The sequence below is a fragment of the Callithrix jacchus genome, chromosome 1, assembly GCF_049354715.1.
Source record: "Callithrix jacchus isolate 240 chromosome 1, calJac240_pri, whole genome shotgun sequence".
In the NCBI taxonomy this organism is placed as follows: Eukaryota; Metazoa; Chordata; class Mammalia; order Primates; family Cebidae; genus Callithrix; species Callithrix jacchus.
This window is the reverse complement of record NC_133502.1, coordinates 99,035,380-99,059,752: the sequence shown is the minus strand read 5'-3', so window position 1 is coordinate 99,059,752 and position 24,373 is coordinate 99,035,380. Positions and strand designations below refer to the sequence as shown.

The 24,373-nt window shown below is 42.4% G+C and overlaps 1 protein-coding gene across 10 annotated transcripts in view; it reads right to left on the bottom strand.

Annotated features, from left to right (window-relative positions):
* Positions 1 to 24,373, bottom strand: part of KIF27 (kinesin family member 27) — a 107,489-nt gene that overhangs the window by 79,500 nt on the left and 3,616 nt on the right. For 4 of the 10 annotated variants that reach the window (XR_008475699.2, XM_035303634.3, XM_035303686.3 and 1 more), the window contains exon 1: positions 999 to 1,533. Coding sequence is in view for 8 of the 10 variants with exons in the window: in XM_035303634.3 (XP_035159525.2) it covers positions 999 to 1,494 (496 nt within the window). In the remaining 2 variants the exon portion in view is untranslated. Of the gene's footprint in view, positions 1 to 998; positions 1,534 to 3,445; positions 3,831 to 8,671; positions 9,624 to 9,689; positions 9,794 to 24,373 lie in introns of those variants that run through there. The other 6 variants (XM_035303662.3, XM_078367587.1, XM_035303653.3 and 3 more) reach the window with 5 other exon arrangements.

Sequence of the window (24,373 nt, the reverse complement as noted above, 5' to 3'; positions counted from 1 at the left end):
AAGAGTTCACAAAAGTTTTTGGAAAAGGCTCTACTTTGTAAAGGTAAGTCCAAGGTTCTCAAAAGCAGGAAAATGAGTATTAACTTAAATAAGCATCATATTTAAAAATAAACTCAGGCGTGGTGGCTCATGCTTGTAATCCCAGCACTTTGGGAGACCGAGGCAGGGCAGAACACTTGATCTCAGGTATTCGAGACCAGCCTGGGCAACATGGCAAAACCCTGTCTCTGCAAAAAAATACTAAAAAAAAAAAAAAAAATTAGCTGGGAGTGGTGATGTACCCCTGTAGACCCAGATACTCAGGAGGCTGAGGTGAAAGAATGTCTTGAGCCCAGAAGGTTGAGGCTACAATGAGCTGTGATTGTGCCACTGTATGCCAGCCAGGGTGACAGAGCAAGACTCCATCTCAAAACAAAATCAAAAACAAAACATAGTGAGACCCTGTTTCTACAAAAAAGTTTTTAAAATAAAGTAAAACACATTTTAAAATAAGAGAGTTTCGTTCTGCCCTAGTGCCCAGCATGGTAACTTAGATAGTGCATATGCTCAATAAATATTCACTGGGGGGAAAAAAACATTATTTGCACGGTCAACAATCAAAAAGCATGTAAGTGACCCACAACTGGTATCCTATAGAGACATTCTGGGAAATAGAAAATGCTCACTAATATACCAAAAAAAAAAAAAGCAACTTTTTTTTTTTTTTTTTTAGTCTGATCTTATTTATTTGTTACTCAAAAAATCTTATTTCTGGCTGGATTCAGACTTAGAAGTAGAAGCTCGCAGAGACGAAAGTCTGCGTCTCTTCGCAATTTGTTCCTGGCGCTTCTCTTTAGCCTCCTTCATTCTCTTGGCCAAAAGTTTAGCATATTCTGCAGCCTCTTCCTTGTTTTTCTTAGTACGCTGCTTCTTCAGAGCAATACGCCGCCATTTGTGCTGCAGGACACGTGGAGTAACAAGACACTGAATCTTGGGTGCTTTGGTCCTAGGTTTCTTACCTTCTTTGTTTAAGGGCTTTCTTACAACATATTGGCAGACGTCATCTTCTTTAGAGAGACTGAAAAGTTTGCGGATTCTGCTAGCTCTTTTAGGCCCCAGGCGACGAGGCACGGTGGTATCAGTTAGTCCAAGAATATCCTTCTCTCCTTTCTTTACAATAACCAAGTTGAGAACGCTCAGATTAGCATCCACAATGTAACCACGAACTGATTTTCTCTTTCTTTCTCCAGTTCTCCTTGGTCTGTAACAGGAATGCCCCTTACTCAGTAGCAGGCGGACACGGCCATGGGTCAAGACACCCTGCTTCATAGGGAAACCTTGTTTGTCATTGCCACCACTGATTCGGACCACATAACCCTTCCATTCTTCACCCAGAGCGTCAGCGGCAACTTCTGTCGCCATACGCTTCTCATAAAAAGTACGAAGTTTACGTTCATCGTCCACTTCAATGAGTTTCTGGCAGCCAGTGGCTGGGAAGGAGATGTTCAGCTTCATCTTGAAACAGCTATGCGCCTTTCAGGCACCACGGAAAAGAAAGAGCAACTTTTTTCTTTTTTAAGACAGAGTCTTGCTCTGTCATTCAGGCTGGAGTGCAATGGCGCGGTCTAGGCTCACTGTAGCCTCTGCCTCCCAGGTTCAAGTAATTCTCTGCCTCAGCCTCCTGAGTAGCTGGGATTATAGGTGTGCGCCACAACACCTGGCTAATTTTTGTATTTTTACCAGAGACAGGTTTTGCTACGTTGGCCAGGCTGGTCTCAAAAGTGATCTGCCTGCCTTGGCCTCCCAAACTGCTGGGATTACATAAGCCACCAATCCTGGTCTGAAATGATATTTTACATTGTTAAATGCAAAAAGAAAGTTACAGAATCATAGGTATAATATCTCATTAAACAAACAAAAACCCAAAAACACTACATATGTGAGTAATATGAGTTATATGCATCAAACTATTATTTCTTTGGGGTGAGAGGAGCTGTCACTTTAATTTCTTATACATCACTTGCAATCCTTGTTATAATAAGCATTTCTTTTAATTAAAAAAAAAAAGGAGAAGGAAAACATCCAAAATGTTCTTAATGGTGGTCTATTTCTTCTGATAGAGAAAATTTTAAAGCAATTAAAAGCTGTTAGGACAGTAGGTAACTTTAATAACTTTTTCCCTTACAAAATTAAAATAGTACTCATAGTTTCTTTTTTCTTCTTCTTTTTTTTAATCTAATGCCAATTAAACATCTCAGGAATCATGGTTTCTTAATTAAAAAAAACCAGTATAGCTATTATTTAAGTCACCAGCTTCTGAATATCTTATAACTCCTATTGGTATAAAGCACCTATTGAGTTATTAGGATTATAAAACATTTACCAATCCAAAAAAAAAAAAAAACCCTACAATCCTCAAGAAAAGCTAAAATATATACTAGAAAAAAACTGAATCCTTTTTATTGTGAGACCCTGAAACAATCTAGTATCTGTGATCTCCTAATCCTACAGAATATAGAGATTTTTCTCTTAGTTGGATAGTATTGGCCTCTAAAGGCTCCTCCATTTAATCTTTGGAATAAAGATTTCCTCAAACTACATGCTCTGATGTATATACATCATGCTCCCTTCCATGTATATAATGAGAGAAGTTTCTTTTTTAAAATTTTTTATTTTACTTTGTTTTAGCTCACATCTGAGCAGCTAGAGAAAAAGGCTTCTGATAGCCACGTTTTACATTTGTGAAATATGAAAATAGAAAAATATTGAGAGCCACTATATATACAGAGAATACTAAAATTTTAGACAATGATGCATATGTGCACTATTCAAAAGTTTGTTTTTAGTAGAAAAATATCAATACAGTAAACAATCTTAACAGAGGACTTGGCTGTCAAGTCCCTGACTCTATTACCAGACACTTAACTAAAAGGATTTCCAAGGTTCCCTCCAGCTCTACAGAAGATCCTATAATTCCATCTTTTCTAAATTATAATTACAAGCAGGAGAAATTATATCCTAAAATATTGTTTTTAAAAATGAAATCTGGCTAGAATATGAAAAAAAGATACCTTACATAATAAATTTTTCCTACTCTCCCTATGTCCTGATTGTGGGACTCAATATTTACAACTGGCTTGTTAAAGGATGCAAAATCTGATTATGTTAACTAACTCACTTACCTCTACTTTAAATTCTGTTCAAAACAACAGGGGCTGACCACTGAAAACTGTCTTAAACTTCTTTCCTCAAGCAAATATAATCCTAAATTAGATTACTTAATAAAACTTCAATATTTAAAAACAAATCTTTCAAAGACAATGATCTTATGATCACATTTGATTATATTATTCATTCCTTCACTATTCAATCAATATGCTAAGCACATACCATGTGTCAGGTATTGGTCATATTTTAGCTTCTTTCTAGTGTCACAAATAAAAGTCAAAGAGTATGAGAATCTTACCAACATGGCCTCCTCCGATAGTGTATGTCTTCCCAGATCCAGTTTGTCCATAGGCAAAAACAGTTGCATTATAGCCCTCAATGAGTGACAACACTAGGGGCTTTATACATGTATTATAAACTTCATCTTGAGTGGAATTTTTGCCAAAAACAAAATCAAAAGTGAAGACTCTATCTCTCCCAATGATAATTTGCTGGCTGTTTGGAATAACTCTCACACAAACTTGATGATTATGAAGAACTTCTTTGTAAAGCAGAGGTCTAATTCGTATAGCAACTTTTACTGGTATTTCTTCCATGGCACCTTAGATTTTACTAAATAGACTTTTTACTTAATGTTCAGCATCTAGTGTGAGAAACTTCCATCTTATGTAAGATCTGGATTCCTGTGTATCAAAAATAAACAAGTAATTTTATTTACTAATTCCCTTTAGCCCAATAAACAAACCACTTTCTAAAAGAGCCCATTAGAACAGGTTTTTCTTCCAATATAAAACAGGTTCAAAGAGTAAACCTATCTTGTAGGATACATCATTAATTTGTAGACAAAATAGTATGTCTTGGGTTTGCATCAAAACAATTTAGAGGGTGGGGTCCATGAGTTGATAAATGATGAAGCTAAGTGGTAAGTACATGGGATTCCATTGTGCCTTTATTTCTACAGTGATGTTTCCCAGTTCATTAATCTAAATACTGAATAATAACCAGGGAGCTAGAAAATTAAGCCAAGAAGATAACTAAGTAAGAAATTGTACATGTGTTTTTTGTTTGTTTTTTGAGACGGAGTCTCGCTCTATCATCTAGGCTGGAGTGCAGTGGCTCCATCTCGGCTCTCTGCAACCTCTGCCTCCCAGGTTCAAGTGATTCTCCTGCCTCAGCCTCCCAAGTAGCTGGGTTTACAGGCGCCTGCCACCATGCCTGGCTAATTTTTTGTATTTTTAGTAGAGACAGGGTTTCACCATATTGACCAGATTGGTCTCAAATTCCTGACCTCAGGTGACCCGCCTGCCTCAGCCTCCCAAAGTGGTGGGATTACAGGCGTAAGCCACCATGCTCAGGCCGTACATGTATTAAAAACAAACATTAGTATTAGATTTTATAGCTAGGCATTTAAAAATAGCATTTCCTCTTTGCCACAATTATTAGAAATAAATCCATGAAAATAGTTTTAAGAATTTCAATAAATCGGCCGGGCGCAGTGGCTCAAGCCTGTAATCCCAGCACTTTGGGAGGCCGAGGCAGGCAGATCACCAGGTCAAGAGATCGAGACCATCCTGGCCAACATGGTGAAACCCTTTCTCTACTAAAAATACAAAAATTAGCTGGGTGTGGTGGTGTGCACCTGTAGTCCCAGCTACTTGGGAGGCTGAGGCAGGAGAATTGCTTGAATCCGGAAGGTGGAGGTTGCAGCGAGCCAAGATTGTGCCACTGCACTGCAGCCTGGCGCCTGGCAACAGAGCGAGACTCTGTCTCAAAAAAAAAAAAAAAAAAAGAATTTCAATAAATTAATATAAACTTAAAACTAAATCTATTCAAAAATAACCAAAACTAACAGAAAAACTGCTTTTTCTACTTCTAAATATTATGTTGTACTTATTTCTGAAGATCTCTGCTAGAATTAATACATTAAAAACTAAACTGTTGGCTATAGTTTCCTGGCTAAAAGTATATGTAAATAAATAACTGGTAACTACATTTACAATTAACACTCTTAAAAATAAAATTAGGCTAGGTTTGGTGGCTCACACCTGTAATCCCAGCACTTTGGGAGGTAGAGGCGGACAGACCACCTTAGGTCAGTAGTTCGAGACCAACCTGACCAACATGATCAAACCCTGGTCTCTACTAAAAATACAAAATTAACAGGGCACGGTGGTGCATGCCTATAATCTCAGCTTCTCAGGAGGCTGAGGCAGGACAATCGCTTGAACTTGGGAGGCAGAGGTTGTGGTAAGCCGAGATTGTGCCATTGCATTCCAGCCTGGGCAACATCTCAAAAATAAATAAATAAAAATATTATTAGAAGAAAGCACAAGATGAACATAAATGAAAAAACATGTCATGTTTACGAATTGAAAGATAAAGACGTCAGCATTCCCCAAATTCATCTACGGACTCAATACAATACCTATCAAAATCTCAGCTTGTTTCTTTACAGAAATTGACAAGCAGATCCTAAAATCACAAAAAACTCAAGAGACACAGAATAACCAAAACAATATTGAAGAAGAACAAAGTAAGAGGACTAACACTTCCCTAATTTCAAAACCAAGTAATAGTAATCATGATATTGTGTTAATGGCATTAAGGATATAGATCAACAGAACAGAACTGAGAATCCAGAAATAAACCCACACATTTACGGGCAACTGATTTGCAACAAGGGTGAGAACACATTTCAACTGAGGTATAAGAATAGTCTTTTCAACAAATGGCACTGGGACGACGGATAAAATAAAGAAGTTGGAACCCCTACTTCACATCATATACAAAAGTTAACCAAAAATGGACCATACACCTAAATGTAAGAACTAAAACTATACAACTTTTAAAATACAGGAGTAACTCTTCATGACCTTGAATTTGGCAATAATTTCTCAGATATGACACCAAAAGCAATAAAATAAAGAATACCAATTTGAACATTACACATTGTATACATGTATTGAAATATCACATTGTACCCCATAAATACGTACAATGATTACGTCAACCAAAAATATTAATAAAAGCAAAAAATAAAGCTGAAGTATAGATTACAAAATAAATAAGATCCAGCCTGGGCAACATAGTGAGATGCCATGTCTACAAAGCCATTTTTTTTTTAGATGGAGTTTTGTTCTTGTTGCACAGGCTGGCGTGCAGTGACACAATCTTGGCTCACTGCAACCTCTGCCTCCTGGGTTCAAGCGATTCTCCTGCCTCACCCTCCCAAGTAGCTGAGACTACAGGCATGCGCCACCACGCCCAGCTAATTTTTGCATTTTTAGTAGAAATGGGTTTCTCTGTATTGGTCAGGCTGGTCTCAAACTGACCAGAAAGAAGCAGCTGCTGAATCTTGAAGATTACCAGTAAGTATCAGAGACTACTGGACTGAAATGACATTTTATTAATAACAGTGAACTGGTAATATTAATATTTACTAGCCTTAAAAAATAAACAAACTCTGGCCCAGCACGATGGTTCACACCTGTAATTCCAGCACTTTGGGAGGCCAAGGCAGGTGGATCACTTCAGCCCAGGAGTTTGAAACCAGACTGGGCAACATGGAGAAACCCCATCTCTACAAAAAATCCAAAAATTAGGTGGATGTGGTGGCACGTGCCTGTAGTCCCAGCTACTCGGGAGACTGAAGCGCGGATCCCTTGATCCTGAAAGGGTCAAGACCCTGTCAAAAACAAAACAAAATAAAACAAAACACTGCAACAGTATTTGTAATTCTGTGAGTGGATGGCGTGAAGAGGATGACAACAAAAACCATTTACATCACTCTTCTAAAAGTCCACTGAGAGTAAAAAAAATCAGGTCCCTTGGGCTGCAAAATCCCAAAACAGAGTCAACAAATATCTTTAATGACTAAAACAAAGAGATACACCTAACCTTAGTAGTTTTTAAATCATTCTAATCAATTTTATACTGGAAAAAAAAATGCTCATGTGTCTGATAAATCCTTTTTTGGATCTTAAAGAACTCTACAATTATTTGGTACTGGAAACTTTTCCAATTGCAGGAATGCTGAGTTAATTCTTCCAACATCTCTGAACACCAACATTTGAAGTTACTTCAAATTAATCAAAAATATTAGTTTATTTATTTGTATGCCATCAAATTAAAGCAAAACTCATGGACTATGTTAAGCCAAACCTAACTGCTTCTAATGAATTTGTTAATAAAAAATGCCAAATTTGCTAATAAAAAATGTCAATTTTCATTTCTTGGGTTTTTGCTTTGTTTTTGAAATAAGATCTAGCTCTGTGACCCAGGCTGGAGTGCAGGGGCACCATCTTGGCCCATCGCAATTCTCCTGCCTCAACCTCCAAAGTAGCTGGTATTACAGGTGCAGGCCACCACACCCAGCTAATTCCATGTTGCCCAGGCTGGTTTTGAACTCCTGGGCTAAAGAGATCCGCCTGCTTCAGCCTCCCAAGGTACTGGGATTACAGACGTCAGCCACCATGCCTAGACTCATTTCTTGGGGTTTTTTTAATGGTAATATCTGTAAATAATTTGGCTATAAAGGCAATTGAAACTCATTCTATGCATTGAAAAAAATAATGGGGCTGGGCACGGTGGCTCATGCCTATAATCCCAGCACTTTGGGAGGCCAAGGCAGGCGCATCACTTCAGCCCACAAGTTCGAGACCATGAGCAACATGGTGAAACCCTGTCTCTACTCAAAATACAAGAATTCGCCAGGCTATGGTGATGCACCTGTAGTCCCATAAGATGAGGCTGCAGCATGAAACTGCACTCCAGCCTGAGTGACAGAGCAAGACCCTGTCTCAACAAAACAAGCAAACAAATAATAATAATGGTCCACTTAAGGCCGGTCGCCTCGCCGGGAGCTCAGACACGCCCATCCCTCTACCGGCCTGAAAATTACATCACCAGAATAAGCTCATCATCTAGCTCCGCCTTGGAAATCCCCTCTGCACTCAACACTAAGCTCTGCACTCAGCACCTAGCCCGCTCACTGGAAATCCCGCCTACCTACCAATAGCAACTTGTTATCCACGTCCTGTTTCTCCACAGCCAATCAGGACGCCTTCCCTCCCTATATAACCCCAGCCTGAGAAGAGTCAGGCGTGACTTCTCTGGCCTCTTTCCCCGGGACAGCAGAACCTCGCCCAGGAGCCGAATAAATTGGCGTCTAATTGTTCTCATGCAGGCCTCAGTTTCCTCATTTTAAACTCGGCAATAAACCTCACAAGACAATAATCCTTACAGTCCACAATCATAGGGCTTGTAAACAAAAAACGTACAATAAAATTTTTACACAATCCATTTCACTAATACTTCTTCAGATTCTGATCAACTATAGTTATCAGAAACAAGTGTATTATGTCACCAATAAATGCCTAAAAAGGCAAAATCTGATTGGCTGGTCGTATTTAAGCATACTCAATGGGTTTTTGAAATCTGAGCAAAGGCAAGACAAATAGTTAATCCCTCATGTCATGTCACTGGTCAGGAATGAGTATCTCCAAAAACCGTTACCATTCCATACCTCTGATTTCCCAGAAAGCAGTGGTTGTCTTAAATGCATGATCTGTTCATTCTTTTCATAAGAAACTTCCCAGTAGATGCATAGTAAATTACATAAGGATCTCAGAAAAGGCTCCAAATGCTTAAAAGAGAGAAAGGAGGCCGGGCGCGGTGGCTCACGCCTATAATGCCAGCACATTGGGAGGCCAAGGTGGGCAGATCACCTGAGGTCCGGAGTTCGAGACCAGCCTGACCAACATGGTGGAACCCCGTCTCTACTAAAAATACTAATATCAGCAGGGCGTAGTAGTGGACGACCGTAGCCCCAGCTACTCGGGAGGCTGAGGCAGGAGAATCACTTGAATCCAGGAGGCGGAGGCTGCAGTCAGCTGAGATTACGTTATTACCCTACAGCCTGGGAGACAGAGTGAGACTCCAACTCAAAAACAACAACAATGGAGTACAGAAGGGAAAACAAGGATTTTCAAAATTGGAGAGGGCAGCATTACTTAAAAGCGGGTTCAAAGAATCTGGGCGCTCTTCTCTTTCTCTATAGTCACCTGTCTCCCAGAGAGGGGACTCTCGGGCTTGAATGGGCCAAAGTTTCAACTACGGTAGGAAAAAGAGGCCTGCGACAAAACAAAGCGCTCGGTGGCGGTGACCCTCGAGTTGTGCCTAATGCCCCACAGCGACGCAAGACGAACACGGAGTGCGCTCCGAGGAGCTGGGACCAGCGTTCGGATGGATCCCAGTTCCCCGGGCCTACTCCTCAGTGTGGAAACTACTTCCTCCGGAAGGGGCGCTCTGTCTCCAATCGCTCGCCGGATTCCCAACCCCGACCCAGACCCCTCGGGCGCCCCCCTCGGTCTCGCTGGCCCCCCAACCGCCCAACCTCCGCCCCACCCCGCGGCGGCCCTACTAGTCCCAACGGCGGCCTGGAGGCGCGGGCGCCGCGGGCTGGAGGGCGGGTGCCCGGGTGCCGAGGGAGGGAGGGCGCCCGACTTCCTCGCACCGCGGGGCCAGACCCGCCGCGCACTGACCGGCTCGGGACTGCAGAGTGCCGGGCGAGCGCAGGACTGACTAACTCCGCTTAGCTCTGCTGCGCCGCACCGCACCGCACCGCGCCGCCGTCGCCGCCGTCGGCGTCTTTTTTTTTGTTGTCGCGGGTTCTCCTAGCAACCGGCGAAGCACTCCGCCCCCCGCGTCCCATCCCGGACGTCGCGTCCTGGACCCGCCCCCGGTCCTGGCCACGCCCCCAAGCCCGCCGCGCGAGAGTCTTCTCCCGCCAGAGATCCTCAAAGAACCCGCCCCCGGGCTTCCCTGCAAATCCGAGTTTCGTCCCACCAACGCGCTGGAACCGGTCTATGAGAGCTGAGCGTAAGCATCATTCCACGGGTTGGTGAAATGAATCAGAACGATTCCACACTCCGTTTCAATATCTTAGCTACCAATGAGGTTTATTTTTATTAAGTAAAACGCATAGTATAACATAAACGATTTTAAAGCTCACAATTCAGTGGCGTTTAATGCATCCACACTATTATGCAACCACCTCTGTGTATATAGTTCAAAAACATTTTCATCACCCCAAAAGAAAATCCCCAAACTAGTTGGTAGTCATTTCTCCCGTTCCCCTCTTTCCACAACCCCAGCCAGCTACTAATCTATTTTTTGACTCTATGATAGATTTACTTATTCTGAGCATTTCATATTGATGGAATCATACAATCATATACTGTATGATTTTTTGTGTCTAGCTTCTTTTGCTTAATGTTTCAAGCTGCAGTGATGTTGTAACATCTATCAGGATTCTTTAGGGCTGAATAATATTCCATTGTATAGATATGGACATACAACATTTTGTTTATCCATTTATCGGCTGTGTACATTTGGGCTTTTTCCTTGTTGCTATGGACATTCACGTGCAATATTTGGATGTCTGTTTTCTGTTCTTTTAAGTATAGCCCTAGGAATGGAATTGCTGGGTCATATGGTAATATTTAACTTTTCCAATTTAGTTTAAAATACTTTAGTGCCACTTGTTTATAGTAACACAATCTAAGAATCTTCAAAAAGCCTTCCTTCTCTCATGAAATATAGGAATGAAGGTGGGGGAAAAAGCTGAATATTTTATTTATGGTTTTTATTTTTTTCTTTTAACTGAATTATTTAAAATTTTAAAAATTCAGGCTGGGCTCAGTGGCTTACACCTGTAATCTGTGCACTTTGGGAGGCTGAACTGGGAGGATCACTTGAGCCCAGGAGTTTGGCTCAGCCTGGGCAACATAATGAGACCCTCACCCCTACAAAAAAGTCAAAACTTAGCCTGCCAGGTTCAGGCAATTCTCCTGCCTCAGCCTCCTGAGTAGCTGGGATTATATAGGCAGGTGCCACCACATCCAGCTAATTTTTATATTTTTAGTAGAGACGGGGTTTCACCATGTTGGTTAGGCTGATCTTGAACTCCTGACCCTGTGATCCACCCACCTTGGCCTCCCAAAGTGCTAGGATTACAGGTGTGAGCCACCATGCCCAGCCAGTGGTGGCCTTTATATTCATGCTGTAAGTTGTGCAATTCAAACCCCTTCCTCTCTCTCCCCTGCAAAATCTTCAATAATGTCTGCATTGCTAACAGGCACATTTGTCCTGTCTGGTGCTGGAAAAAAACATAGGTTGACCACGTGGACCCAGAAGACAGAAGATTAGAAGAAAGCTGAAGGTGTAGGGGCTCATTTCTGCAATCCCAGCACTTTGGGAGGCTGAGGCAGTAGGATCACTTGAAGATAGGAGTTCAAGATCAGCCTGAGCAATACAGTGAGAACCCCTTCTCTTAAAAAAAATTAGTTGGGCATGATGGCATACACCTGGAGTGCTAGCTACCTGGGAGGCTAAGGCAGGAGAATTGCTTGAGCCCAAAAGTTGGAGGCTGCTATGAGCTATGATTGAGCCACTGCACTCCAGTCTGAGTGACAGAGCAAGACCCTGTCTGTAAAATAAAATAAATTTTTAAAACTAAAATAAAAAATCTTAAGATGTAAAAATGTTCAACAAAATTCACTAAAATAATAACCACCATCATCTCTGGATGGTGGAGTTAAATGTTATGATTTTTTTTAGAGATAGGGTTTTACTTTGTTGCCCAGGCTGGAGTGCAGTGGTCTGATCACAGGTCATTGCAACCTCAAACTCCCGGGTTCAAATGATCCTCCCACCTCAGCCTCCAGAGTAGCTAGGATACTGGTGCACAACACCATGCCTGGCTAATATTTTAATTTGTTTTTTTTGTTTGTTTGTTTGTTTGAGACAGAGTTTCACTCTTGTCACCCAGGCTGGAATGCAATAGCATGACCTCAGCTCACTGCGACCTCCGCCTCCTGAGTTCAAGTGATTCTCCTGCCTCAGCCTCCCGAGTAGCTGGGATTACAGGCACCTACCACTATGCCCAGCTAATTTTTGTATTTTTAGTAGAGACAGGATTTTGCCATGTTGGCCAGGCTGGTCTCAAACTCCTGACCCCAGGTGATCTGCCCGCCTCGGCCTCCCAAAGTACTAGGATTACAGGTGTGAGCCACTACGCCTAGCCTGTTTTAATTTTTTGTAAAGTTAGGGTCACCCTATGTTGCCTAGGCTGGTATTGAACTCCTGGTCTCAAGCCATCCTTCCCACCTTGGCCTCCAAAAGTGCTGAGATTAGAGGTGTGATCCACTATGCCCAACCTATTATTTATCTTTATGTCCCTCTTGTTGAGCACAGTCAATGACTAATATATAACAAGCACATTCCAGAGAGTTAATACATGTTTATGGAAATAAAAAAAATTAAAAAACAGAAAACAAGTAACTTGCTCAAGCCTACATGGTTAAGTAGCAGAGGCAAGACTGAAGCCTCCATCTGTCAGATAACAAAGTCAACACACCTCACCAAAGGCTGAGCTGAGCAGAGCTGCAGTTTTCTATAAAGTGCATCTCAAGTTTTGTTGTTTGTTTGTTTGTTTTGGCTCAAATCAGGATCCAAACATGGTCCATATATGGCATTTAATATGTACCCTAATTCTCTTTTTTTTTTCAGATGGAGTCTCATTCACTTGCCCAGGCTGGAGTACAATGGCCCAATCTCGGCTCATTGAAACCTCCATCTCCCCTCCTAGGTTCAAGCAATTCTTCTGCCTCAGCCTCTGGAGTAGCTGGGATTATAGGCATGTGCCACCACGCCCGGCTAATATTTTGTATCTTTAGTAGAGACGGGGTGTCACCATGTTGGCCAGGCTGGTCTCAAACCTCTGACCTCCTAAAGCGCTGGGATTACAGGCGCGAGACACCGTGCCCGTAACACCTTCTCTTTTAATCAATATAATTGCCCTCACCTTTAAAAAATTGTGGTAAATGTACATAACATAAAATTGACCTTTGTTTTTTTGAGATGGAGTTTCACTTTTGTTGCCCAGGCTGGAGTGCAAAGGTGCGATCTCGGCTCACCCCAACCTTCGCCTCCTGGATTCAAGCAATTCTCTTGCCTCAGCCTCCCAAGTAGCTGGGATTACAGGCATGTGCCATCGCACCTGGCTAATTTTTGTATTATTATTAGAGACAGGGTTTCTCTGTATTGGTCAGGCTGGTCTCAAACTCCCAACCTCAGGTGATTCGCCCACCTCAGCCTCCCAAAGTGCTAGAATTATAGGTATGAGCCACCACACCCGGCCAAAATGGACTATCTTAACACTGCTGAGCTGTATGTACACTTTTAAATGGTTAAGTATCGGCTTGGCATGGTGGCTCATGCCTGTAATCCCAGCACTTTGGGAGGCCAAGGCGGGTGGATCACCTGAGGTAAGGAGTTTGAGACTACCTGGCTAACATGGCAAAACCCCATCTCTACTAAAAATACAAAAAATTAGCCAAGCATGGTAGCACATGCCTATAATTCTAGCTACTCAGGAGGCTGAGGCAGGAGAATAGCTTGAACCCGAGAGGAAGAGGTTGCGGTGAGCCGAGATAACACCACTGCACTCCAGCCTGGGTGACAGAGCAAGACTCTGTCTCAAAAATAAATAAATCAATAAATTAGTTAAGTACCTTCACAATGTTGTATAACTAATCGCCAGAACTCTTTCATCTTGGAGAACTGAAACTGTATACCCATTAAACAATAACTCTGCCATTTTTTTCCCTAACCCCTAGCAGCCACTATGCTTCTTTCTGTCTCTATGGATTTGACTACTCTAGGTTATAGAAGCCAAGTCATACAGATTAGTTCTTTTGTGACTATTTCACATAGTGTGATGTCCTCAAGGTTCATCCATATTGTAACGTATATCATAGTTTCTTCCCTTTTTTTTTGAGACGGAGTTTCGCTCTTGTTACCCAGGCTGCAGTACAATGGCGCAATCTCGGCTCACCGCAACCTCCGCCTCCTGGGTTCAGGCAATTCTCCTGCCTCAGCCTCCCGAGTAGCTGGGATTACAGGCATGCGCCACCATGCCCCGCTAATTTTTTGTATCTTTAGTAGAGACGGGGTTTCACCATGGTGACCAGGATGGTCTCAATCTCTTGACCTCGTGATCCACCCGCCTCGGCCTCCCAAAGTGCTGGGATTACAGGCTTGAGCCACCGCGCCCGGCCCAGTTTCTTCCCTTTTTAAGGCTGAATTGTATTCCATTGTATGTATTTATCACATTTTGTTTATCCACTCACTCATCCATTGTTGGTCACTTGGGTTGTTTCCACCTTTTGGCTATTGTTAGTTATGCTGCTATGAACATGTATGCATAAATATCTCTGAGAATTTTTCAGTCTGGGGAGTATTGCTATGGATTGAATGCTTGTGTTCCCCAGAATTCATGTGTTGAAACCCTAAACTGCAATGTGGTGGTATTTGCAGGTAGGGCCTTTAGGAGGTAATTAGATTTGGATGAGATCATGAGGGTTGAACCCCATGATGGAATTAGTGTCATTTGAAGAGGAGGAAGAGGCCGAGTGTGGTGGCTCTCTCTCACCTGTAATCCCAGCACTTTGAGAGGCTGAGGTGGGAAGAAGGCTTAAGGCCAGGAGTTTAAGACCAGCCTGGGCAACAAAGGGAGACCCTGTCTCTACAAAATATTTCAAAATTGGCTGGGTATGGTAGCATGTGCCTGTAGTCCTAGCTACTTGGGAAGCTGAGGGTGGGAGGACTGACTGAGCCCAGAAGGTTGAGGCCACAGTGAACTGTGATCATGCCACTGTATTCCAGCCTGGGTGACAAGAGTGAGACCCAGTCTTAAAGAAAGAGAGAGAGAGAGAGAGACAGAGAGAGAAAGAGAGAGAAGGAAGGAAGGAAGGAAGGAAGGAAGGAAGGAAGGAAGGAAGGAAGGAAGGAAGGGAGGGAGGGAGGGAAGGGAAGGAAAAAGAAAGAAAGAAGCTGCCATTTGTCCTATAGGATTCCTCATACTTTAGAACTGGCTGACCATATCCTGTATTTTCATTTAACTTGTTCCTCTGTTTCCTACATTTCCTGTAAACTAGTAAGTTAGATTTAGATCCTTGATTAGATTCAGGTTCAATTCTGGCAAGAATAATTCGTAGATGGGGCTATATACTTCCTATTGCAACACACCAGGAAGCATATAATGTCTGCATATCCTGCTTTTGGTGATTTTAAGATTATAAATGAATACAGATGTTTTTCTTTTCTTTTTTTTTTTTTTTTTGAGATGGAGTCTCACATTGTTGCCCAGGCTGGAGTGCAATGGCGTGATCCAGGCTCACTGCAATCTCCGCCTCCCAGGTTCAAGTGATTCTCCTGCCTCAGCCTTCCGAGTAGCTGGGATTACAGGTGCCTGCCACCATGCCCAGCTAATTTTTTGTATTTTTAGTAGAGTCAGGGTTTTGCCATGCTGGCCAGGCTTGTCTTGAACTCCTGACCTCATGATCTGCCCGCCTTGGCCTCCCAAAGTTCTGGATTACAGGCATGAGCCACCGTGCCTGGCTGAGTGCAGATGTTTTTCAGTGTAATCCACCCATTAAAAAGTTCCTCATCAGCTGGGCATGGTGGCTTAGGCCTGTAATCCCAGCATTTTGGGTGGCCAAGATGGGCAGATCACTTAAGGTCAGGAATTTGAAACCAGTCTGGCCAACATGGTGAAACCCTGTCTCTACTAAAAATATAAAAATTAGCTGGGTATGGTGGCACACGCCTATAGTCCCAGCTACTCAGGAGGCTGAGGCAAGAGAATCGCTTGAACCTGGGAGGCGGAGGTTGCAGTGAGCCAAGATGGCACCACTGCACTCCAGCCTAAGCAACAGAAGGAGATTCCGTCTCAAAAAAAAAAAAAAAAGTTCCTCATCAACATTTTACTTAGTAGCCATTGATGATCATTTCCCAGTTCTATTATTTCATTAAGGATTACGCAATGGTAATGTTCTAATATTCCTTTTTGCATGCATTAGCTGGTATTCTTCTATAAAAAAGAGTTTTTCCTCTATCAGGTTATCCTGAAATGCAGTTAATACAGGAATTAAAGAATACACACTTTTTTCTTTTTATTTATCATTTTTTCAAAATAACAAATTGGTTCCTACCAACCTTCAAAGTTAAACAATATGGATTTTTTTTTGAGCATGTGTGTGGTGGAGGGTGAGTATGAACTACAGTTTTTAAATATTTTTTTACTTGTTTTCAAAATACTATTTTCAGTTCTCAAAGTAAGTATTTCTAGGCTTCTCAGTAAATACCATTGTGACCTATTTGTTTCTTTTCACATTGACTCAGGCTTCATCAAAGTTATTAAGCCTTGGCTGGGCACAATGGCTCATGCTTTGGAAGGCTGAGACAGGAGGATTGCTTAAAGCCAGCAGTTTGAGACCAGCCTGGGCAATCTAGTGAGACTCTATCTCTACAAAAAATAAAAATTAGCCAGGCGTGGTGGTGCATGCCTATAATCCCAGCTACTTGGAAGGCTGAGGTTCTTGAGCCTAGAAGGTTGAAGCTGCAGTGAGCCATGATCACACCACTGCACTCCAGCTTAGGTGACAGAGTGAGACTCTGTCTCTAAAAAATAAAGCAACACTTTTTTTAAAACAACAAAGCTATTGAGCCTTAATAATTGCATTCTACTCCTGCAACCGAATACTGATTAGTTTTCTATATCAACTGACTCTTAGTCTATCCTGAGAGTAGTGAAATGGGAATAATGAAGAAAGGGAGAGAGTTGCTAGACAGGAAGTTGGATTAGTGCTTTCTTTTTTTTTTTTGAGATGAAGTCTGGCTCTATTGCCCAGGCTGGCTGGAGTAGAATGGTACAATCTCAGCTCACTGCAACCTCTGCCTCCCGCGTTCAAATGATTCTCCTGCCTCAGCCTTCCAAGTAGCTGGGATTACAGGTGTGTGTCACCACGCTCAGCTAATTTTTTGTATTTTTTAATAGAGACAGGGTTTCGCCATGTTGGCCAGGCTGATCTCAAACTCCTGACCTCAAGTGATCCACCTGCCTGCCTCAGCCTCCCAAATGCTGGGATTACAGGTGTGAGCCACCACGTCTGGCCTAGGATTAGTGCTTTCTTTGGATCAACTCGGAAAATAGCCTCTCCTTGGCTGTTTTTCAACAGCTCCCAATCTGAAATGATCCCCCTGCTGAAAACTTCTGAACATATGAAGGTATTGGAAGCAAAGTTGTCTTGGCTGCCCACCATCCCTTTCCTTTCTGCTAGCAGACCTTTTTTTCCATTAAGAACTAACCCTGATCTGCCTGGTAGGCCAGCCAATCACATGGCCCTTGCTCCCAGACCAGGGTTGGGGACCTAGGACCCAAACCAGGCTCCTCAGCCAAGCCACTGATTTTTGCTTGACCTGTTGACAGTGATTTGCACTGTTTCCTGGAATCACCAGATGTTAAAATCATCTCTTTCAAGGAGCAAAAAGAAATATGAGGTGTGGATTTTAATCCCGAAACTGTAACTTTGCATTTTAATTTCTTGACAGTAACTAGCTGCATGATCATGGCTAAGGGCAGCTCTACCCCTAGGCTTATTTTTTTTTTATTGTTTATTTATTTATTTATTTACTTTTCTAGGCTTATTTTGTTGATCATTACAATTGCTTTTTCACTATGCTAGTTTTAGTTTGGTTTCTTTCATTTAAAACTAAAATATCCTTAACCCAAAGGGATAAACCAAAACAAAAAGGGAAAGAGATAACAGTGTATGGGAAAAAGAGTAATTTAGCTGAATGGCACAATATATTTCTCCAAACTTCCAATTGTTTAGTCAATAAATTGTAAACCTGCAAGGAATTTTACAAGTTACACGCATGGATCACATAACAATGTTTTGGTCACCCATGAACTACATACACTATGGTGTTATATGGGATTCCATGAGATTATCCCATCCCAGTGGGACAAGACCAGACACAGACCCTTCAATTCTTCATTCTTTTTTACAATTTTTTTTTTTTTTTTTTTTTAGAGACAGGATCTTGCTATGTTGCCCAGGCCGGTATTGAACTCCTGGGCTCAAGTGATCCTCCCACCTTGGCCTCCCAAAGTGCTGGGATTACAGACGTGAGTCACCGTGCCCAGCCCAATTCTCCATTCTTTGTCTCTATATTAGAACTCTTTGTCCACCCAAAACCAGCATGACACAGAGATAAATACTTCGTGTTTGGCAACTGAGACTTCTGATTGCAAAACAATCCCACCTGTAAGTCTTCCACCTGTAACTTGTATACTCCTCCCTATAAAAGTCTAAGGCAAAACCACCCTGCCAAGAGACTCTGATCTTTGGATTTGGAATGCTTTTTTTATTGTAATAGCCTGAATAAGATCAATTCCCTTACTTGTTCAGGTTTTGTATTTTACTATAGCACCCACCAAAAAGCTGGAAATTTTAAACTAAAGCAAAAAAAAAAAAAAAGTCCAAGCACACCTAAAGCAAGATGGGTCATAGAGTTGCAAGGAAAAGCAAGGTCTAGTTGCCTCAAAGCTGATTCCCTAAGTCATATACAGTCATTAAATCTGCATCTGGGGCAGACTGGGGTGCCAACCAGATTATTAAGCCATTATCCATTCAACTTCAGGGGAGGGGACACTGTGAGGAAGTTCAATACAGGATCTCTTAATTTAATGAAATGAAATCTATTAATTTGCTTTGGTGCTAATCAGGGGGAAGTTTAAAGTTAAGAAAGGAAAAAAAGCAGCCCCTGATAAAAAGCTGGCCTGCTTAGTCTGCATGTTAGTCTTCTGTTGGACATAATCTCACAGAACACTAACATCACAAAGGTTACTCAGAGACCCTGATAAAGTAAGCCTAAATAAGGCCACTTCAGAATTTTGCCTAAGCACAGACAAGTACAGGACCACTGTGCCAAACAAAGTGCCCAAACATCCTATCTCTACTAAAATGAGTGACTGCTAACTTCTTTACAAATGACAGCTTTATCCTTGCTCTTGTCTGCCCTCCCTATAGGTAAAATTTGAGGCAGCCAATGGTAGAGCAACCAGTGGTAGAACTGATCCTGCTTTCTGACAGTATCCAATCTCAACAGAATAGTTTCCTTAGACCCTGCCCCAAATAATCCTCCTACTGAGACACCCCATGCTACAAGTAATACATCTAACCTGTTTACTTTGGTTGGAAGGCATTGACAAGGTGCCTTGGCTAAACAACTTGAGTCTGCAGAGGGAGGCAAATCATTAGGAGGCCACTTAAGAAAAATAATTGAAATTTGTATGCAAAACAAAACATTTTATAACTGGCGGCAAATCAAAGGCTGCTAAAGGAAACCAAGTCACCAAGGAATTAGAAAGGACTTCTCTGAATGGAGGGCTGTGCAAGGGGGTTTCAGGAGGCTGTGTACATTTTCATTATCTTTAAAAGGGTGTGCAGAATGAATCAACACAACTAAAAACACTTTCAGAACTTAATTCTACATTCCATTCTCTTCTGGAATGTTGTGTTAATTATGTTCCCCCAGACTACCCTGAAATCCGAGAGGGATGTTATCCCCACACAAATCCCCAAAAACCAAAATGTTAGGACTAGAACATTACCATTTTGCAATCCCTAATGAAATAATAGATGTGAAAAATGATCACCGATGGCTGTTAAAGCCATTAGATAAAATGTTATTTTAGTGCTCTTAGTCTGTATCAGGTAAGAAAATTATAAAATCCATGCACTGGGTGGCAAAAACTTCTTGCTGTTTCCCAGTATCCATCCATACTTTTTTATTCTTTTGAGACTGGGGTCTCACTCTGTTGCTCAGGCTGAAGTGCAGTGGCAATCACTACTTACTGCAGTCTCGACCTCCCAGGCTCAAGCGATCATGCCCGCTTTGGCTTCCTAAAGTGCTGGGATTATAGGAATGAGCCACTGTGCCTAGGCCCATCCATTTCTATTTACACAGTTTAGCTGGTACCCAGTGCCCATAATACATGCCACTTTCCTACCCTACTTGGCAGTTAGTTGTGGTCATGTGCCAAAATGGAATGTAGTGGCTACCAGAGCCTTTCAACACTTTTTTTTTAAGAAACTGTATCTCACTATGTTGCCCAGACTGGACATAAACTCCCATGTTCAAGGGATCCTCCTATGTCAGTTCCTCCCCACCACCCAGTAGCTGCGACCATAGGAGACAGCCCCTGCACCCAGCTTCAACCCTTTTTTTATACTCTTCATTACTTCTTCAATCCTGCTGCCTAGATTAGAATGCAGACATCCAGGATTGTGAGTCCAGGTTATGGCAGTGGCAGAAGAGAAAAGGCAGGTGGATCTAGGAAACCATGGCTCACAGTAATCTCAGTGCTTTTAGAGGCCAGTGGTAGGAGGATCACTTGAGCCCAGAAGTTTGAGACCAGCCTGGGCAACATAGTGAAACCCCATCTCTACAAAAAGTTTAAAAAATTAGCCCGATGTAGTGGCATGCGCCTGCACGTCCCAGCACTTTGGGAGGATTGCTTGAGCCCAGGAGTTCAAGGTTACAGTGAGCTATGATCTCACCACTATACTCCAGCCTGGGTGACAGTGAGACCATCTCTAAGAAAAAAAAAAAGGCCGGGTGTGGTGTCTCACCTGTGTAATCCCAGCACTTTGGGAGGCAGGTGGATCACCTTAGGTCAGGAGTTCAAGACCAAACATCATGGCCGACATGATGAAACTCTATCTTTACTAATAATACAAAAATTAGCCGGGCATCGTGGCAGCATGCCTATAATCCCAGATACTCGGGAGGCTGAGGCAGGAGAACTGCTTGAACCCAGGACGCGGAGGTTGCAGTGAGCCGAGATCGTGTCATTGCACTCCAGCCTGGGCAACAAGAGTGAAACTCCATCTCAAAAAAAAAAAAGAGAGAGAGAGAGAAAGAAAGAATGAAGTAAGAGGAGAGGATAAAGAAGGGGGTGGGGAAAAGGGGAGGAAGAAGGAAGAGGGCAGAGAAGTAAAGGGAGAAGAGGGAAAGGGGGAAGGGAAGACAGGGAGAGGTGCAGGAAGGGTGGCAAAAGCAGAGGCCCAGAGGTTACATTGCAAACTGTTAAGATGCTTTCTGGTACAAGTTATAATGTGTTTATTAACTCAAGTATGAAGTCCATGGATGGATGGGCTTAGGCATGGAAGGTACAGCTGGGCTCTAGCTCTATAAAATAGCTACCATAATAGCAAGTATTATGCTAAAAGCATTGCTCAGAGGAAGAAAAGGGACCCTTTTCCTATATCTCTTTCTTATAAGAATCCTTTTCTAGAAGCTTCCCAGCAGACTTGCTATCCAGTGTCACTGGCCAGAACTAGATTATATACCCATTACCAAAGCAATCACAGGCAAGGAGAATAAGGTGACCAGGAGTAGTAAACCATTCATACCATACAAGATCTAACTCCAGAACTGGAGATAGAATCACCATCCCGAGTCACACAGGACAGGGACAGACATAGGACCACTGCTGTGGTTGTGCAAGTTGTGTACCGCACAACTCCAGGAGGCCTCACTCCTATTGTCATTTGTAAGGTTATTATGACAAGCTTCCAGCAGATGGCAGTGAATTGCTTGGGAAAAGGGTCTTTTCCTTATTTTTTTTTCAAGTCACAGCAAGCAGACAAGGTCTAAGAAAATCAAGATTCTGTTAGAAGGAATGTGGGGGTGGTGGTTGGAAATGAGTGCTTGACAGGTAATGAGAGTTCTGCAACAGAAGATATAAATAATCTAACTTACAGTAAGCTTTTTAAAAATTATATATGGTAAATTCTATTTTAATGAAATAATCCATTCCAGGTTTAAGAAAAATATTCAATATTTTTATTCAATTCCATTATAGTTACTCTAAAAAAACAAATTAAGGCTGGGCACGGTGGCTCACGCCTGTAATCCCAACACTTTGGGAGGCTGAGGCAGGCGGATCACGAGGTCAAGAAATTGAGACCATCCTGGCCAACATGGTGAAACTCCATCTCTACTAAAAATACAAGAAAAATAGCTGGGCATAGTGGTGCGCGCCTGTAGTCCCAGCTACTCGGGAGGTTGAGGCAGAAGAATCGCTTGAACCCAGGAGGCGGAGGTTGCAGTGAGCCGAGATCACGCCACTGCACTCCAGCCTGGTGACAGAGCAAGACTCCGTCTCAAAACAAAACAAACAAACAAACAAACAAAATTAGACAAACAGATGTCCTACATTGAAAATCATGATATACAAAACCCACTATCATTACCAATAATAAGTTTAAAGTGTCAAGATTGATTTTTACAAGGACAGCATTCATACATCAAAAACCTAACCTTTTTTATACCACATGATTAAGGCATACTAAAAATTACTACACCTCAAGAAAAGATATCAATAGATAAAATATTATCACTGAAGATTAATCACATAAGACATAGTTTTAGGAAATTTAAAGAAAATATTAAAGTTCCTTATTTCTGTCAACTACATGTCCACAGAAAATAAAAATATAAGCTAAAACTAAACAGGCAGAAAAATGATAAAGTTGGGAATACACAGTGACATGTCAGGAACTTTCTGCGGGGTTTTTTTTTTTTTTTTTTTTTTGAGACAGGGTCTCCCTCTGTTGCCCAGGGTAGAGTGCAGTGGCATGGCTATGGCTCACTGCAGCTGAGGAGGGAGATCCAGGCATTTGGGATTCCCTCCCCCTCTGTCATCCTCTGTGCATCTCAATAAAAGAGAGAGCAGGCCAGCTGGCACCTCCTGAATCTGCTTCCTGAAAACAACAGTCTAGGCCTTGGGGAAACTCTCCACAAGGCACTATTTTTACTTAAAACAAGATGAAACCAGAAACCTTTTCACATGTGAGTCCTAAAACTGTAAACCGGAACCCTTTCATATGTAATTCCTGAAAGTGTAAACTAAAACCTTTTCACATGTGAGTCCTAAAACTATGAACCTAAGATTCTTCCACGTGTAACATCTAAAGTATAAGCCTATGTAAAGGCTGAACCTCCCTTTGTTAGAAGAGCTTGGCTGTTAAACACCTATGCCACCTTGCTCCCAGCTGAAATAAATTTCTTCCTCCAGTATTCGGTGTCCAAGAGATCCTTTCCCGCAGCCGCTCCTGCTACATTTTGGTGCGTTGGCCGGGAAGCAAGTCTTGGATAGCAGACGGCAGGCAAAAGTCTCTTAGGTAGTTTGCCTGGCCCTGTGGAGCATCCCTGCAGGGGGACTCCTGCTCGCTGGGGTGACACATCCTGAGAGCGCTCCCGGGCAGGTGTTTGCCTGGTGGAAAAGCCTTGCCAGAGCAGAGCAAGGAGGCCCTGCAATGTCGATCCACCCAGTGGCTGAACACCGAGGAGGAACGAATATTTAGGGAAGTCTGGACACTGAATGTAGTCAGATTGAACCTGGCAAAGTAGCCCACCCCATTTTGGGTGGAGGCGTGGCCTGATCACCCACAGGTGCCAGATCGGCACGCTAAAAAGTAGCTCTCTATAACCTTGGAAGCTTTTGCTTATAGTTTTAAATTAGAGGGAGAGCAATCGGATGTGTGTCTGTGTGTGTAGGTGTGATGTGTGTCTGTGTGTGTAGGTGTGTCTGTGTCATTGAGCAATTTGTAAGAGAAGAGAACCCGGGAAAGTAGCCCACCCCATTTTAGGTGGAAGCGTGGCCTGATCACCCATGGGTGCCAGATCGGCACGTTAGAAAGTAGCTCTCCCTGTAACCTTAGCAGCTTTTGCTTATAGTTTTGAATTAGAGGGAAAGCAATTAGATGTGTGTCCCCGGGAAAGTAGCCCACCCCATTTTGGGTGGAAGCATGGCCTGATCACCCACGGGTGCCAGATAGGCACGTTAGAAAGTAGCTCTCTCTGTAACCTTAGAAGCTTTTGCTTATAGTTTTAAATTAGAGAGAGAGCAATTAGATGTGTGTCCCCAGGAAAATAGCCCACCCCATTTTAAATAGAAGCGTAACCTGATCACCCACAAGTGCCAGATTGGCACGTTAAAAAGTAGCTCTCTATAACCTTAAAAACTTTTACTTAAAATTTTAAATTGAAGGAGAACAATTGAATGTGTGTCTGTGTGTGTAGATGTGTCCGACCGGACTCATCAGTCATAAAAGGTATCAGGCCCATTAGGAAGGGCCTCATGCATCGAGCAATTTATAAGAATTAAAGACAGCCACAGAAAGCTTAGGTGAAGAAGCCTCTAGGCAATTATAAAAAGACTGAAGTGAATGTAAATCAGAGAGTGCTCCAGGCTGCGTCTTGCTAGGCAGAACTGTGGTGAGTAAACTAGCACTCTCCTAACGGTAAG